Raw genomic sequence first — 17,890 nt, 5'->3', positions numbered from 1 at the left:
GTTTGACAGAGTATTATTTTTACGGACTTTCACGAACTGTAACGGAGAAAGCCGAGGCCAACCCCGGAAGCTCCGTCGTTGGTGCTGTCAGTGCAGCTCGTTGAGCGATGTGTAGCTGCTGCGGGTACGGCTGCGTTGGAGCAGGAGTTGACCTCAAACGGGACATCAACATGTTTTAAGAGCACGTTCCCAGTAGAGGAAATTGGGAACAGTAAGGTATGTGATGTAGCTCTGCTTTTGCACTTGTCGCTCGCATACCGAGTTAGCATATGCTAGCTGTGTTAGCTTCAGTTAGCGGCTAGTTAGCAAGCGAGATTTAGCAGACAGCCCGGGTGCGTGTGTGTGTGTGTGTGTGTGTGTGTGTGTGTGTGTGTGTGTGTGTGTGTGTGTGTGTGTGTGTGTGTGTGTGTGTTGTGTGTTGTGAGGGGTTCAGTTTCAGTCACGACCTTTACTGATATCATTGGAGCGTGGCGGATAATCCAGGTCCGTGCAGCCTGCTAACGGTGCTGGACAGTGATAGCTTTAGTAAAATGACCCCAGATGGCGGATGATTAACGAGAATGTGGTGATTTCTAGTCTGATCGATGTGAGGAAGAGATCTAATCTCAGTCTCAAGTGCTCAGTTTACGCTTTGGTTTGTTTAACTAAGACTATCATTTGGCTGGGTTTCAGGTTGCTCTGGATTATATTAAACATTATGACTCATGTTGTATACTAACCTGCTTATTTCTAAAAGTATTATTATAACACCAGTTCAAATACAGCACTGTTATAGACACCTAATGAAGAGTGGATGGAGAAGATGTCCTGAATACACTGTTAACAGAAAGTATCCCCACATTGTTTTGAACAGACAGAGACAGAAGTGTGTTTTCTGGGCGTAAAGACAAGAAAACCCACACATCCTCACTATAAACCTGTAGAAACCATTAGTGTGTCTTAAAACGTTAGATAGGTGCCCACATAAGCATTGAGGCAGTTTTTAAAGCTGTAATTACTCCTTTTGTTCAAAATGGCTTTTTAAATGACTTATATCTAATTAACCTTTAGTGTTTCTGAACCTTATATGAAGTTAATGTGAGTTAATCAAATCAAGTCTGGATTAAAATCACTCTTTGTGCTCCCAGAACATTGTTATTCTACTGAGCTCCATTGGAAATATAATAGAAGATGCCCAATTAATTTGTAAGTCGTACTGCTAAAACTCACCTACATTATTTTATAATGGCCAGAATGAACAAGAGGAGTAGTTTCAGCAGACAGAGCCTGGTTCTTTGTTCACAACAGCACCTGACTATTGTGCTAGGACACACTCACATGCACGTTTATTAGGTTCCCTTTAAGGTTTTAGTTTTAGGTGCTGTTTGTGTTCGTATCTTAGTTATTTGTGTTAGTAAATGTTTGTTAATACAAAAAAATCTGAGATTAAATACATTTTTGTGTGTATCTGTGTATTTTTCAGGTGTCAGTCTGCATATGTTCGTCATCCTGAATGCTGGTCCAGGAGGTACACACCGCAGCATGCTATTGTGAAGAGGGAACATATTAGGTACGATGCCTCTCAGCTTGAAAGTCTTTCGTTTTGACGGGGTCATCGGGGCAGCAGGTGTAACACAGGCAGACATAGAAAGCAGCTAACATTGTGTCATGTTTATCTTTGATGCAAAAGCTTGTAGACTGGCCAAACCAGACTGTGAGTAGTAGATGTACTTAGTGTTTACCTAAAAACACTGATAAGTAGATCCTGTAACATTGAACGCTAATGGATTTTTATACAATTGAAATAACATAAATAGGAATGAAAGAGTAAAAAGCAGCTATTAACTAATTCACCCTTCAAACTTAAATGAAAGGTATGTGTGTGGACTTTTTTAGGTGGTTGTGAATGTTGTTGGTTGAATTTTTACATACAGTGGCCAGAAAAAGTATTTAAATTTCATGGTTTTCTGCATTCATTTGTTATAAAATGTGACCTGATCTTCATCCAAGTCAAGAGCCTGTACTGTAGTACGCCGTTCAAATAGAGGTTGTATATTGATTCTGTTTGCATTTTTGTTGGTCGTTAGATTCCCACTGAGGGAAGGTTTTAGTTTTGCTTGTTGCTGATTTCAGAGATAATGATATTACTTAAGTCATAAAATTGTTTTCAGTTTTGAAATCTGAAGCGTAAAATCGAAAGCCATTTCCCGTAAGAATATTTTAAGCTTTTGCTATTGTGTCACCTCATTTTCTACGGCAGTGGACATGAGCCAATGCTGGGAGTTGGTATGTGGTGACTCTGCACAGGGATCTGAGCAGGATGACACCGTGGTGCCTGCTGGTTGTGTACAGATGACAGATAAGGAGGAGCGGAGAGGGTCCAGTGGCTCTTGTGTTGTGGCCTCTGTGAAGAGCAGACAGCTGGACATGCAGCTGCTCTGGCTTTAATGGACCATTTCCCATTGATCAGGGAGAAATCAATATGCCTCAAATAGTCCTAGAGCATTATCCTGCCTTCTTAAGGACGAGGCCCTTTTTTGGTCACATTGGTGATTTGGAGTAAAGAGCAATTTGTGACAGAACACACATGTTAAAAGTCATTTTAACAGAGACACTCTTTGTTAAGTAAAGCCTCAAATTGCACTTTTCAGATAACTTCACATAACTACAACAATTCTTGGCATTGCAATCAAACGGTTTCTTAATCTCTTATTGATCGCGCTGCCTCTGAGTCATTTCAGTCAAACCCTGTCATTTTCTGAGGTGACGGGATAAAAAGGGAGAATACTGATTCATTAAAACTGCATGGATTAGCCCTGATCCCAATCAGCAGCCACCATCTATCATATTGACAGTTTCCACAAAGGAGAATAGATCAGCTGCTTTTAATTCTAAGGAGATTGCTGCACAAAATGTTGGTTTCATATTAACAGAGCATATAATTACAGCAGAAAACAGCATAGTTCCAGAAATGCAAAGTGGGCTGCAATGTTACTGCTCCATTATTTAACGAGGTGTTTTCAATTCTTGAAATAATCTGTGAATAATTAGACATCTAGATGATGTTAGATGAAACAACTATGTTGTGATTCAAGTTATCACTTCATAAAGAAGAAACTCAGCAACCTTTGTGTCTGGGCTAGCTTGTCAACTCAATTTATTTAAACAACAGAAGCTGACTCAAAGGCCTGTACAACACATAGAAATAGAAATCAACAAGAAGAAATGATGTTGGTACAAGTAAAACACAAAATACATCGAGACATACAGAAACACTGACAGCCGATGGTACTGAGAAGATATCTCAGCCGGTCAGTGTTGGTTAAACAGTTATTACTGAGTTTCTGTCCCAGACACTCACAACAGCCAAGAGCATCTGGTTTTAGGATCAAAGTGCCCCAGAGAGCTGGTGGAGATGTAAAGGCTCAGAGAGGTCAGACCATGTCATGACATTAGGTGAACAAAACAAACTAACTCCTTAAAATCAATCCTGTAATGAAGACGGGGTCACATGGAGAAGATGTGGTCATCCAACTCCTGTCTGGGACTATGGAGCCACAGCACAGGTGATTTTAGAGTTCTAGTCTTACTTTGTTAGTTAACAGTTTAACAGTGTTTTTTTCATCTGTAACACAAGTGTAAAAATACACAGTGACGACATATATAGAAAATATCAGTTTAGTTTAGTTTTATTTTTTGCTCCCACTCCTTACCTTGTCCTCACATACTGCATTTTTCTGAAATATGAACCGTGACAAGAGGTAGTCTGGCTTTTCTGCAGAGGCTGGTCATAAAACGTGATGTGATCTAAGTCGCGCAGTTTTTATCGCAACACAACAGTCAGTGCTGGAGGAAAAAGTTAGTGAACCCTTTGATATAATCAGAAATGTGCTACTTAGCCGTGAGTGGGGACATTTTGCCTGTCGTCTGAGAGTCACAGGGATTGAGTTAGAAATGAAGAAGCCATTTGAATGAAATGAAACAGCTTCAAGCACCACAAGCCAGTCGCCTCTGGGATAATAATGACCTGAGAAATCTCCACAGTCCTTAGATGTAGTATTAAACATCCTGTGGCAGCAAAAGCATTTTTTCTAAATAGCTGCACAATGTTCCTGACAGATCTACTTCATCTTTATGATGTCTGGTGGTTTTATACAGCAACAACTTCCTGTTTGGTTTCCTGTCACGAACACCATCAACATAGCAACAAGCTCAAATGATTCCCTCAGGACTTTAACTCTCACTCTGGGCTTCTTTTCATTTTAGCTGAGATTCACTAGGGTACCACTTTTTTATGATGCTACGTCATGTTTGAGTTGAGATTCAGAAGTACCTAAGCCTTTATCCACAACCCATCCATACAAATCCTCATGAGCCCCTCCAGAGGATGGATATCAGTGGGTGTGTTTGAAAATCTTTGAAATCCTCTATTTTATCTTATCACAAACACACAGATGCACCGAGTCTAGACTCAAAGTAACAATATTAGATCTAGAGAATTTGGTTGGTCGCTTGTTTGTGTTTTGTTTGCCTTTTACACTTTGTTCAGTCCCTCGGTGTGAAATCGCGTTTCTGTGTCAGATAGTCAAAGTTTGTATTCAAAGCCACGTTCCCATGTTACGATATTTGTTTGAGGGCTCCAGCTCTACAAGCCTAAACCCTCTTATCCTTGTTGGCATTTCTGTTTTGCAAGCAATTTCAGTGACACTCGCTGACATGAAAAAGGGGTTTGGATGCAAGCACAAACAAACAGCAGCAGGGTGTTTGGAAAGCAGCCTGGTCGGCAGTCAGCTAAAGACTGACAGCTGAGCTCTGCAGCTTCCATCTCAGTGGAAACGTCTCATTTGCTCCAGATGCTTAGTAAGGGCAAGCAGACATCGAAGTTCACAAGAACACATGAACCACCACATTAAACATCTCTACGACTTCAGTAAATCCTCTAGTATATTAATTAATAAACAACTTATGGAGGGCCTAGATTCCTGTGTTTTAGTCCTGCATTGTTGGTTTGTTTGTTTTGTTTTGTTTTTTTTTTTGGGCTTATTTAGTCTCAGTGAGTCACAGTGAAGCTGCCAGCAGCAGGTAAGTGGGTCTGCAGATTATTATTAGCCTGCATCACACTTGTAGCTCAGCTGCAGGATCATTTTCCTAAAAAGACCAGAGCAGCCATTGATGTATCTTGAAGCAGTGGACACGGTCTCCCAGGCTGCTCCTGAATGTTCTCTTATGACCTTGACATGAATACAGAAGACAAAGTCTCCAGTGTCGCGTCTCTTTTAATAACAGCTGCCTGAGTCAAAGGTGCTGAACTTGAAGGTGGATCCACCTTTATTCAAAGTTTGTCTTTATCCTAATAGTGGAGGACAGTGTAAGGATGGTGATTTCAGTTGATTTCCAGGAATAATGTGTGGAAAAATATTTTTATTTTAATCCTGCTTCTATAATTCCCATGGAAGTGGTTATGTATGTGCAGTAAATAACCTATAATTTTGTAATTCTGATTGTTCAGTACATCTGTTCTGTTCTGGACACATTTCTTTCGGCTTGATGTAGCACTTGTGAGTCTCTGAATCCTCCTCTGGTGATTTTTGGTTGAAAATATGGCGTCTAGACAGTCGCCCTAAATTCAACCTTTGGATATTTCCCCTCTTCTCTTCTAGGGCAGGATGCAGTCTTCAAATCACCGACTGCGAGATATGGAGCAGCACCACCCACTGCTGTCGGCAGGTGCAGATGTGGAGACGGGGAGCCTTGCAGGTGGAGTGATGGTCGGGGGTCCACATGCTGGCCACACAGCAGGGAACCGCACACTGTGGTTCATTCAGGACAGCTGTGGTATGGTGTGTGCAACGATGACCTGGTTCCTGGTGCTTTATGCTGAATTTGTGGTGAACTTCGTCATGTTGCTGCCCGCCAAGAACTTCTGGTACTCGCTGCTGAACGGGGCCACCTTCAACTCCCTGGCTGTGCTTGCATTGGCCTCACATCTGCGCACCATGTTGACTGACCCGGTAAGGATGTTAAATAGGGGACACAGATGGAGAACGCGTGGTGAGAAGAAAGAAGCAGAGTGTAAAAGTGAAGAAGAGGTAGAGAAAACAGGGATAGAGTTTGCATTTGTGCTTACATAACAGATACACTACGAAGAAAGAGCACAACACGAGCGAGAGGCACGGCCGTAGGGAGACACTGCCGTGGATCACTGATGTAGCCTGGGAAACTGAGCTGGAGGGCAGTGTGTGAGAGAGCTGCCTTCTAAACTGAGCGTCGTCTGCCACAACAGTTTAATTTGCTTATTTGTTACCATTAGTTGTGGTTTTGAGCCAAGTATCCCCGTGAAATTAAAGCCCCAGGAACAATGTTGGGAACTTAGTGTTTTTCCATTGCAACATATATACTGTAAATTTCAGAGACCTTTAAGAGTGTGCACAGTAAGTTTTATTTCTGTGCACAAAATAATTTAGTTTTGATAAATAAAAGTGTTCAGTGATACAGAACCTTGTCTCATTTCTAAGCAACTGATCTTTTGGTTCCCTTTCCTACTGGAATGTGTGAAAAGTCATTCAAGAGGAAGTGCCACAGCGATTATTCAGCACTTTGTTACTGATACTTTGTGACTAGTTTGAGTGAATTCCCCCTTTAATTCATGCTAAAGGGCAGTGGTTGGTCAGATAATGTAAGCACAGTGAAGGAGAAAGAGCAACTTCAGTACGAAAGAAGGCAAGAGTTACTAAAAACAACAAGGGTTCATAGAAAGGACAGGAGTAGGAGATGGGTTCTGGGTCTCAAGGTTGTAACGAGTGATAAACACAGACCTGTAGTGAAAATTAATGGTCTAAACAGTCAACCTATTGGTGGAGAAATTTATTTTTTCTTATTGTACACATATACATAGTTCCTCAGGAATGTTGAGCGGGGTCCGTGAAGTATAAGTAAGAGGGTTGGAGAGAGGTAGAGCAGAAGACATTTACATGACTGTGGTGTTTTCTCCATGCCAGCATGTATGTATTAAAATGAGATGGTTCATCACACTACAGCCACAATGTGAAGCTAGATGGTTGATGGCAGCTCAGCTGGTACGTTCTAGCCTTAAAATCCCTAAATCAAAATCAGCTAAGCTGTAAAGTTTTTTTATTTACCAAATGACATTGATTTGAATCTTTTTCTGTCTTTCTTAGGGTGCAGTTCCTAAAGGCAATGCAACCAAGGAGTACATGGAGAGCTTGCAGCTGAAGCCTGGTGAGGTCATCTACAAGTGCCCAAAGTGCTGCAGCATCAAGCCTGAGAGGGCACACCACTGCAGGTCAGTCAACCTGTTTGTACTAATAATACGACACATATTTAGTGTAAACAGGAGCAATATACTCTGATCAGCCACAACATTAAAACCACTGGCAGTCGAAGTGAATAACACTGATTGTCATGCTGGCCATGATGGACAGGTGTAGCCACAGACCATGCTGGTTTAGGGTTGAGGCTGATCGGTGTAGTTCAGCTTTAGTCACTGTGTCATAGAATAACTTCTCCTCTCTCCTGCCTGCAGTATTTGTAAAAGATGCATTCGGAAGATGGATCACCACTGTCCTTGGGTCAATAACTGTGTGGGAGAAAAGAATCAGAGATTCTTTGTTCTTTTCACTGTGAGTCAACAGATATACTCATGAACTAGTCCCTACAACACCCCTTAAATGTATTCCTTTAATGTTTACTGTATTGTATATGTTTCAAAACAGAATTTATCTTGACTCGTATTTTCACAGCTAAATGTCAGTTAAATGACACGATTTGATATTAGACTAACTGAACAAATTGGTCTATGTTGTAAATCGCCCCACTTGCTCGTTACTCATGATGTAATTACCAGCTGGGCTTCACTGTTCTGCAGTGCTGTAATGGCCAACAGACACAGACACTACATGGAGAGTACTCTCGCAGCCATTTGTGACTCTCTTGACAACATCAGCACTTTTTTATGCCTTGATATGCTGACTGGAACTTTTTTGATGACAGAAACATAAAACTGTCATATGTGGGTGAACAGTACAAGGTCACCTGTGCAGTCCCATTTTTAGTTGGCTCTCCTTTCTTATTGCCTTCGCTAGAGAAGTTAACATTAAATGTGAATGTGAATGTGAACTTAAGAAGTCTGCGTTACGACAGTATATGTAAACACCTCTCCGACTCCTTCACAGTCTCTCTCCTTCTCTGTTCTTCTTGCCTCAGATGTACATAGCCCTGATTTCTGCCCATGCCCTGGGCCTCAGCGGTATGCACTTCTTCACCTGTGTTAAAGTACAGTGGAACGGTAAGGCCTGTTCATTGTGCAGCTAAAATACAAAACAACACACAATGTGATGGATGTTAGAAGTACGGCTGTTGATACAAGTGAGATGAAGAGAGAGCAGAGTGGAGGAAGGAAAGAGATTGTTGTAACACATACATTGCACATGTCATTGAAGTTGTGCAACACAGTCATCACAGAACTGCCGCTGATCTGTTGCTGCTCCTTCACTCTGTAGGAATGATGCAGAAAACAAAACATTATTTAATTCTTAGGGCTCATTGAGGTTTTACTGCCCTCTACAGGATGATGCTCACTTAGCATTTATTGGTGTTCCAGCTACTGTGCCAGTTGCACAGGTCAAGCTGACAAGTTTACAGTTTTATTGTTCTAAAACACATCTTGGGTTTCATGTTGGCCCAGTTGAATTTTGGCCCCTTAAAGGGAATAAATGTGATTGTCTTCTGTCTTCTTCCAACTTCAGCTGCTGTTTCACTTGGCATTTGATTTGCTCAGTGAAAAATAAAAATTCAGACTTTCTCCTTCTCTTCCTGTCACCAGAGTGCAGTGATTTCTCTCCAGGAGCGTCTGTGCTGCTCCTGATCTTCCTCTGCCTTGAAGCCATCCTTTTCCTCACTTTTACAGCTGTGATGTTTGGTACACAGATCCACTCCATCTGCAATGACGAGACGGTCAGTATCTCCATATCCCACAGGCTTTGTTCCTCTCAAAACGTTGTCTGTGTGACAAGACAAAAATGTAGTCGTGATAAATGCCTTTGGGTCACAAAGTAGACAGTGACTTCAGAAAGTTTTCAGACTCCTTGACTTTGTGCAGACATTGTATTGTAGATTTAGTTTTATATGTGGAATGTGGAAGTGTGTGTCAAGTTTCATCCCAGGGCTTTTCCCCTGTTTTCATATAACGCTGTATCTTAGCGTGCTGATGAGACGAAGCAAACTGATAACTTAAGAGGAAGCTTTCATTTACAAAGAAGTTTGAATGTCTTGCAGGAGATTGAACGTCTTAAAAATGAGAAGCCAACATGGGAGCGGCGCATGAGATGGGATGGGATGAAATCTGTTTTTGGGGGTCCGCCCTCTCTGCTGTGGTGCAATCCGTTCACGGGCCTTCGTCTGCGGCGCTTGTTGCTATTGACCCATGTTCGCCGGGGCGGGTCAGAGTTTTCTGTCTGAGAGCAGAGCTGACTGGTACAGCTCACCAACACTTGATTTTCTCCTAAGCAAGATTTCTTCTACACCCTTCTTGCCTGGGAATAAAATGGACCTCCGCTCCCTGAGCCTGTCCTTCATGTGTGGGTGACAAGAACAGGCTACTCCACTGGAACCCCAGAGCATCACAACCACCACTGAAAGTTTATAGTCTCTCTCTCTCGCTCTCTATAATCTGCACACAGACGGTGAACAACTGGACTGAACAATATTTTAACATGAGCAACTTTTTGGTTTGTTTGTGTGTTTTTAGATGAAGCATGTAAGTATGTTGCTCTAATGACTCTTTACTTCTTTCTGAGACCGCCCAAGGTGCTGTTTGAACTCAACTCGTGCACCTTCACTAGTCAACTTGAGCAGTTTTTCTTTGCTGCGCACATGAGATTCAAGATTAGTGTTTGAATTTTTTTATGTTCGGGGATCAACAGTATAATTTTACATTATCACTGGGTCCAGAAAAGTGAATCTAAATGGGGAAAATGCTTGAAACTTTTCTGTTGGACCTAGACAAAGGAATCAGTCAAGGACATGCACTACTTTCATGGCACTTGAGGAGAAAGCCTGCATATGGAGCACAGTGGACATGGTGGAACTGTGCAGCCTTGATTTGCATGTCTGCATCTCAGCCAGGAAATGAGGCTTTCACTGTCTTGAAATGAATGAACAGGCCACTGTGAACACAAGCCTCGTTCTTAGTCCAGAGGACTGAGTGGCTTTTCTTAGCCGTCAGTCTCTTTTATCATGTTTTTCCTTCCTTGAAATAGTTGATTCCTTAGGGTTCCCTGGGCCAGTAGAAATAAATTTTCTTTTCTTCTCGGTGACTAGTTGTCACCGGTTGACCTTAATGGCTTACTGGAAACTGCTACTGTTATTGTGAATCTTCATTTGGATAAAAAAAATCTATTTTGTATTGGTTGTACATACGTGTCCATTCCACACCTACATGCTGCTCGGCATCGTTCTCTAGGGGACCCCCTCCCCCAAACCAGTGATTTGCCTCCCTTTCAGATTGAGCAACTTTAGATGCTGAAAAGACCTAACGAGTTGTTCACTCTCACCTAAAAGCTGGAGGCTGCTTCAGTGTACATTAGGAATAACGTGAGAATGAGACTTTATAGCATTTAAACCCTGAAAAACAACATTAAAAACTCCACAGACGGAGCCAAGGCTCAGACAACACTAGCGCAGCCTCCTTAGACTCGTGAGGTCATTCTGATCTTCAGCGCCAAGCGTCATTGTGTAGAATTAAAAAGGGACTGCTGTGCTGAAAGAGGCTGGGGAACCAGGTTCATTTTACAAGCTTTAATACTGAACAACGTCTCTGGGAGCTCAGCAGATGCTTGCGAGGCCTTTCCTACTTCACTCCAGAAATGTCAGGCGTGTAACATCTAGTGGCAGGACAGTAGCAGGTTTCCAGTGTTATTCGAACACGTATCCATGCCTTTGAAATCATTCAGTCAAGTGAATTTATCAGCTTGATAGATGTGTCATTTTTTTGCCATATTTATGAAAGTGTTCTCCTATTTTTACTGCAAAGTTAATGCAGAGGATGAATGTGGCTTTTTAAATTTAAAATCAAGTCCTCACTGATGGACTGGTATTGTCAAAGTGTTAAATCTAGATTCTTAAAGTCTCATTTTTATTTCTTGTTGGACTCTATACTGCTGTTTGTTCTCACCTGTGGTTGTCAGGAGAAGAAACTCTATCTCTACTGTTTACACTAAATTATGGCATCTGAAGCTGTATGACGTTTTAAGAAACGTGCTGTTGTTAGAATGTAAGACTTATCTATTTTGGGAAAAGCACTAAACGCTAGCTGATATCAGGGCTTTTTATTCATGCTGGCCTCTTGTTTCTCATCGTATTCTGCTGGACTGCATCAGCTCAGCTACAGTTTTCTGGCTAAAGTGTCACTTTCTTATTCAAACAGTGTCATTCTTTCTCTATACTTAGCATGTTCCATTCAGCAACTCCGATATCCTGACATGCTCAGTGTACTTTTTAATTAATGAGTAGCAAAAATTAAAGCAGTCAACTTACAGCAAACACAGGGCATGTCCAAGAAAATCATGTAGAAACGAGATGGATTGTGTAAAACTTCTCCAAAACCAGTAGGAAATTCATGCTGTGTAGTTTTGCAGATGCACAAATATCCTGCTAATCAAGCATTAAAAATAGTTGCAGTTATTAGTGACATTGCATCCAGAACAAACAGAATACCACTAGAGTACATTAAATATTTGAAGCAGGACCAATATTGCACTGCAGAACCTTTAGTTGCATGTAGTCAGTAGGAGCCCGTCAGAGCCAGGTACAGGTGTATCTGTGCTGAAATGTAAATGATGTTGGCTGGAATCATTTGGGCAAAATGTATACAGGTATTTCCCAACATCCCTGTTCCATGACTATATTAAAATCGAATGCTGTTAGAATCAGTAATTATATTGAACCTCTCTGCTGTATGACGTGAAATCACTATGAGGCGAGAATGTGTATGATGTGTAAACAAATACAACACTAAGATTTTTCTCACTAGTTTGAGATTTGTGAAGAAAATCTGGGATAAAGAGCATTTTATCACCTTTAGTGACAGTAACGGTTCTCACAGGATGGATGTTTATTCACAAACGTAACATGTACTACGCCATGAACAGTTGAGAAATGTGTTTCCTGCTCTCCTGAAAGACGGTTTCTTCAAGAACAAAAGTCCTTCAACTTTAAAAGCAAAGTATAAAGGTTACTATTAACAGTATATAAATGGAATGTCGTATTCAGGTTTTTTAAATTAATGTGTCATAATCTTCTAATGTCTTCAGTGTCATTCTTTTACATAATAAACTTGATTAAATTAAAGCTAAAAACTTAAGTTCTGGTGTAAGTTCAGTTTTGTTTGTACAGCACCAAATCACAACAGACGTCATCTTAAGGCACTTTACAGTGTTTAAGGTTTAAGACCTTACAAAATATAACTGTACACAGAATGAGATAGAAAACCCACTGAGCAGCACCAGGAGGTTGGCCTTCCTGTACTGTGCGGTCATCATTGGGACAGACGGCAGACTGGATATAGACATTTACAGAAAACTCACCCACACTGACCAGAACCTTTAGTTTAATTCACATCATCCACTACAACACAAACTAGGAGTCATCAGGACCCTGAACCACAGAGCGCATAACGTCCCCACCTCCACACAAGCCCAAAAGAAGGAAGACGGACCCAGAAAGTTCAGCCCAATTCACAGGTTGGACACACCTAACGACCTACGTTAGTGGATAAGAGGGGTTGCAGAGGTGTGACTATCACATCCTCCCCTTCCATGGTTTCACTTGTGGAGCCTATTCAGGCCAAGGGGTGGAGTGAAACCAAACCTGGAGGATAAATTAGTGTCTAACCAACAGTCTTCAGACTGAAGAAGCTACTTGATGAGTGGAGAAACGTTTCAACGCAACAAGAATAAAAGTCCAGTCGCCATGACTCAACTCCAGATAACTTCACCTGAGGACGACTGAGACACTTTACTACTGAGGTAAAACCAGTGCACTCCTCTCGCTACAGGAGCATTTACTGTTAATGGATAACTTTAACCTTTTATTGAAACTATGCCTTTAAACACACGTATTACTTCCTGGGTAATTAATACACACCTTGACTGACGATGTCAGATGTAAACATGTCTACACTCTGTAGCTGGATTGAACACTGATGTCATAAAACTTATGTATATATAAATGAAAGCGTATAGTGGTAGACGGTTATCAGGACATGTAGGTTCATGGTCAGTTTACCTATAATAATAAAGTGAAAGCTCCAGCACTTTGTTTTCTCTCCATGCAGACACCGCTGTCAGCACATACACTCGGACCATGAACCTCTCAGCAGAACAATCTTCTTTATACATAATGGACACTGACGACTTCGACACTGGGACACTGGTAGCTTGTGTGATCCTGGGCCTGTCCTTCCTCGTAGGAGTTCCAGGGAACCTGCTGGTGATCTGGACTATTCTGAAACACGTCAAGCAGCGTTCCCACACCATAGTGCTCATCCTGCACCTGGCTGCTGCAGACCTGCTGGTCGTGGTCACCCTGCCTCTGTGGATCTACTCCCTGGCCCGCTCCTGGGTGTTTGGTGAGGCCTCCTGTAAAGCCATGGTCTACACTGTGAGTGTCTGTATGTTCAGCAGCATCTTCTTCATCACCCTCATGAGTGTGGCCCGCTTTCTATCTATCTACTATCCTTTTAAGATGATGCACTGGAAAACCAAGAGCGCTATGAATATAAGTCCTGCAGTTCTGTGGCTCCTTGCTCTGCTTCTAGGAGTTCCCTCAGCAGTGACCCAGACTTTAAATGACATTGATGGAACTGAGCAGTGTTTTTCCAAAGAGTTCAGCTCTGTGATTCAAGCCATCCTCTTCTTATGCCTGGAGATTTTGGGCGGCTTCGTCATTCCTTTAATCATTCTTATTATCTGCTACTGTCTGGTAGCTGCTAAGCTCCAGAAGATGACTTTCAACTCCAAACAGAAATCCATGTTCCTAGTCCACACTGTGGTAATAGTCTTCAGTCTGTGCTGGTTGCCTTATCATATTATCAACATCATTGACTTTGTTTGCGTCCTCGGATCAGGTACAGATCATAACTGTGTGCCTCAGAGTATTGTCTTCAGCTCTGGTGCCCTTGTATTCATCAGCAGTTCAGTGAATCCTGTATTATACTGTTTCTTTGCAAGCAATTTTAAAAAGAGTCTCAATGAGTCCAGACTGGTCAGGCTGTTCCAGGAAGTGGCCTCTCAAACCATCAAACTGAGGGAGCTGGTAATACAGCAGCAGAGCGGGCAGAGGGCAGCAGACGCACAGGAAGAGCTGGTGTGTCCTCGATACAAGGGAATCCCTGAAATTGTGATTTGACGTGTGTCGTCTGCAGTTTATTGTAGAGGTCTACGTGGAGATTTAAAAAGCCTGAATATTGTAAATCTGTTGTGATTCATACCATCAACACATAGCTTACTATACTTAACATTATGACTGGGATCATGTGTGAAGCTGTGAATTTAAACAGTTTGTTCTAGATTCAAATGTTTAAGACTCATAAACTTCAGTGTTGCATAATGCGTTTTGTACTTTACATTAAAGAGCATTTGTTTTCTTGATGAAAGTATTAAATAAAATATCTGTTATTGAATTTTTTGGTAACTGATTTAATCATCACACTGTTTAATTTCAATCAAATAGAGAAAACCTTCAACAGATTTTATGTCTCTTTGTAGATGGCAGCTATGAACATGCAAAAAGAAAACGGAGCACAGGAAACTCCTAATTTAATAAGAATATTGTGAATAATGTATGTTGCTCAGTTATTCCCATAAACCATGTTCAAATACAGTCATTGTTTTTCCAGAGTGAATGTGGACAAAGAGTTGGAACCAAAGTCAACCGCCGTCTTCACAGAAACAGAAGTGATGAGAAATTGGTTTAGTTGACCTTGATATAAAAACTGAGTCATAAAGTTGAGGTAAATCAAAAACATGACGCCTGAAACATGTCTCATCATTTTCTAAAAGTTCTGCTTTACATAGAAACATGTGATCATCCAGTGGCTAAAATGAAACCCATGGTTGTGTCACTTGTTTTGGAGCATTTTATATTTGACAGTACCTGAGTGAAAAGTGTATAAACTATGACATGAGGGTTTATTGAAGTCATTTATTAACATGTCACGTTTCCCATCTACTTCACCAGCTTTGTTCGAATGCACTTGGTCATTCAGTACCTCTTCTTGTTATGTTGTTAGTATATCACAGAGTTGCCCATCGTTCACTGTCATGTGGATCATTTTAGATCATTACATTTTCGGACTTATTGGAGTTCAGGTGAGGGCATCTGAAATCATGGACTAGTTAAATAACTAGAGAAGCTTTCAAACAAGAAGTCTAGTTGCCATTACGCAACTTCCAGATACGTAGGAAGGCTGCTTAAATCAACCCTCTGTATCTCAGACAGGCCTGTGAGGAAACCCTGTTCCTGTGCAGTCTTCTCATAGAGGGAAGTCAAGACTTGCTTGTGCAGCACTTTGTTTTCTCTCCTTGCAGACACCGCTGTCAGCACATACACTCGGACCATGAACCTCTCAGCAGAACAATCTTCTTTATACATAATGGACACTGACGACTTCGACACTGGGACACTGGTAGCTTGTGTGATCCTGGGCCTGTCCTTCCTCGTAGGAGTTCCAGGGAACCTGCTGGTGATCTGGACTATTCTGAGACACGTCAAGCAGCGTTCCCACACCATAGTGCTCATCCTGCACCTGGCTGCTGCAGACCTGCTGGTCGTCATCACCCTGCCTCTGTGGATCTACTCCCTGGCCCGCTCCTGGGTGTTTGGTGAGGCCTTCTGTAAAGGCATGGTCTACATCATCAACGCCTGTATGTACAGCAGCGTGTTCCTCATCACTGTGATGAGCGTGGAGCGTTTTGTGGCTGTGCGTTACCCCTTTGCCTCAGCTGAATGGAAGAGGAAAAAGGCCCTGGATAAGGTTCTGCTGGTCCTATGGACTGCAGCGTTCCTGTTCAGCATCCCTGTGATACCAACACAGGTTGTTGGTAACAATTCTGGTGAGGACAGATGTCTGTCCAGGGAGTACACCTCTGTGACCCAGGAGCTGATGTGCCTGCTGCTAGAGACGCTGGTGGGCTACATACTGCCCTTCTCCATCCTGGTGGTGTGCTACGGCTGCCTGTGCAGCCGGATCACTCAGATGACGTTCAAGTCCAAACGCAAGTCTACTGTTCTTATAGCCAGTGTAGTGGTCGTGTTTGCCATTTGCTGGACGCCTCATCACATTGGAAATGTCCTCTTCTTCGTCTACATGGCCATCGAACACCCCTTCCCCAATACAGGACATAGTTTGGAGGAAGTCAGGAGCACCATGACCTTCGTCGCAGGAGCGATGGTCTTCATCAGCAGCACCGTTAACCCCATCCTTTACATGTTTGCCGCTCGTTCCTTCAGGAGCTCCCTGCGTGACACCGGCATCCAGAAGCTCTTCCACCACATCTCCAGCACATCTCCAGGTGAGGGAAACAGAGAGATGTCCTACGTGTCCAAACGGCACAGCAACCAGACCAACAGCTCTCAGTGTACGCTGGAGTCAAAAGACCAGATGGACATCTTAATGAATATGTGTGAGAAGAATCCATCCTGATATTGAAAATGTGTGAGGTGGGGTCTGTGCTGTGTGTGTGTGTACATATCATTTGTGCTGTTTGTATTTTTTAATAAACAACGTTCTGCATTAAATGAAGCTATATTCAAATTATAACATAGTCAGCCTTTATCTGTGCAATAAATGCCCTGTTACACGTATTTATACATGTTATATACATGATGTGTTTAGATTTGTGCCATTTAGTTTTCAAAATACTTCAATAAATACTTATGTAAACATGTCTCCATGTAAAGTTTTTGTAAAAATGCTGTGTTTAGATCTTGTTGCTGCCTAAAAGGAGGAACTGTTTAATGTGGACTTCTTGAAGTGTGAGAAAGAGCGTGGGAACATGGACAGAATAGAATAGACAGAAAACTGCAGGTTTCCAAATGATAACTGTGTGGTGACATTTGTCAATTCTCACTTTTTTACACTTGCCTCAAAGAAATTCCCCTCACAGATTTTGACCATCTTGATAAAGAAAGACCGTCTTGGACAGCTGTAATGTCTTGTATCAAATGTGCTTAATTCACCTATAATATTATATTTCTCTTAGTAAAGACATTATTATTGTAAAAATGTTTTTCACTCATAAAAAAATATTTTAACATCTGTCCTGGTATCCCACTACAGACAACAGTCATGGTTTCAACTTCCTCTTTTGAAAAGATTGCAACATGACACGTTCCCTGTGCGGAGCTGCAAAAAGCGGAATCGCTCCTTAATGTTTGTCATAGTCTTATAAAGATTTGGAGCGAAAGAGCTCGATGTCAGCTTATTTACTGATATTTTTAAAAGCACAGATCAGTATAATATTTATAATATCCTCTTATTTTACTAAACTGAGTTTGTTGCCACAACTACACCAAACTGTTTTCACCAACAACCCGAACCAGCAGATGGCAGTGACAGCAAGTTTTGTCACAATTATAACACCTGTTATATTATGTTCTGTTTATATTTAAATATTATTATAAGATTCTCTAAAAAATTTTCCAGAGGTCCTCACCTAAATCCCTGAATTATCCCTCATACGCGTTACTACAACATACACACAGTAAGTAGTTTATTTAACCATTTAATCTAAAATTCCAGCTACTGTGAGTTTGTCTGTTTTCTGAAATGACAGTGAGAAAAGAAACTGTGTGACTCAATTGAACTGAACCAATTACACATAATTTCAAGTTT

The 17,890-nt window shown here is 41.6% G+C and overlaps 3 protein-coding genes across 3 annotated transcripts; all 3 read left to right on the top strand.

Moving 5' to 3' along the window:
• Positions 1-76: 76 nt before the first annotated feature.
• Positions 77-12,358, top strand: zdhhc7 (zinc finger DHHC-type palmitoyltransferase 7). Its single transcript, XM_026378537.1, has 8 exons — positions 77-216; positions 1,463-1,549; positions 5,640-5,990; positions 7,158-7,282; positions 7,523-7,619; positions 8,203-8,284; positions 8,822-8,952; positions 9,274-12,358. The coding sequence occupies exons 3-8, from the start codon at positions 5,646-5,648 to the stop codon at positions 9,454-9,456; spliced, it is 963 nt and encodes a 320-aa protein (XP_026234322.1). The 5' UTR covers positions 77-216; positions 1,463-1,549; positions 5,640-5,645; the 3' UTR covers positions 9,457-12,358.
• Positions 12,359-12,880: 522 nt separating this feature from the next.
• On the top strand, positions 12,881-14,625 carry LOC113174537 (leukotriene B4 receptor 1-like). The gene is made up of 2 exons (XM_026378599.1): positions 12,881-13,022; positions 13,331-14,625. Exon 2 carries the CDS (start codon positions 13,360-13,362, stop codon positions 14,401-14,403), a length of 1,044 nt encoding a protein of 347 aa, XP_026234384.1. The 5' UTR covers positions 12,881-13,022; positions 13,331-13,359; the 3' UTR covers positions 14,404-14,625.
• A 522-nt stretch (positions 14,626-15,147) lies between these two features.
• si:dkey-148a17.6 (uncharacterized protein LOC108190685 homolog) lies at positions 15,148-17,003 on the top strand. The gene has a single exon (XM_026377598.1). It carries the CDS (start codon positions 15,614-15,616, stop codon positions 16,697-16,699), a length of 1,086 nt encoding a protein of 361 aa, XP_026233383.1. The 5' UTR covers positions 15,148-15,613; the 3' UTR covers positions 16,700-17,003.
• Positions 17,004-17,890: the final 887 nt, after the last annotated feature.

Source organism: Anabas testudineus, chromosome 3 (assembly GCF_900324465.2).
Source record: "Anabas testudineus chromosome 3, fAnaTes1.2, whole genome shotgun sequence".
Lineage (NCBI taxonomy): Eukaryota > Metazoa > Chordata > Actinopteri > Anabantiformes > Anabantidae > Anabas > Anabas testudineus.
The sequence above is the reverse complement of the archived record's forward strand: the minus strand, read 5'-3'. Positions and strand labels throughout refer to the sequence as shown.

Excerpts from the sequence above, each read along its gene's own strand:
- zdhhc7 (XM_026378537.1), top strand. The coding sequence starts at position 5,646 with ATGCAGTCTTCAAATCACCGACTGCGAGATATGGAGCAGCACCACCCA. Across the intron at positions 5,991-7,157 it reads GCACCATGTTGACTGACCCG|GGTGCAGTTCCTAAAGGCAA; the intron begins GTAAGGATGTTA and ends TGTCTTTCTTAG. Across the intron at positions 7,620-8,202 it reads GATTCTTTGTTCTTTTCACT|ATGTACATAGCCCTGATTTC; the intron begins GTGAGTCAACAG and ends TTCTTGCCTCAG.
- LOC113174537 (XM_026378599.1), top strand. The coding sequence starts at position 13,360 with ATGAACCTCTCAGCAGAACAATCTTCTTTATACATAATGGACACTGAC.
- si:dkey-148a17.6 (XM_026377598.1), top strand. The coding sequence starts at position 15,614 with ATGAACCTCTCAGCAGAACAATCTTCTTTATACATAATGGACACTGAC.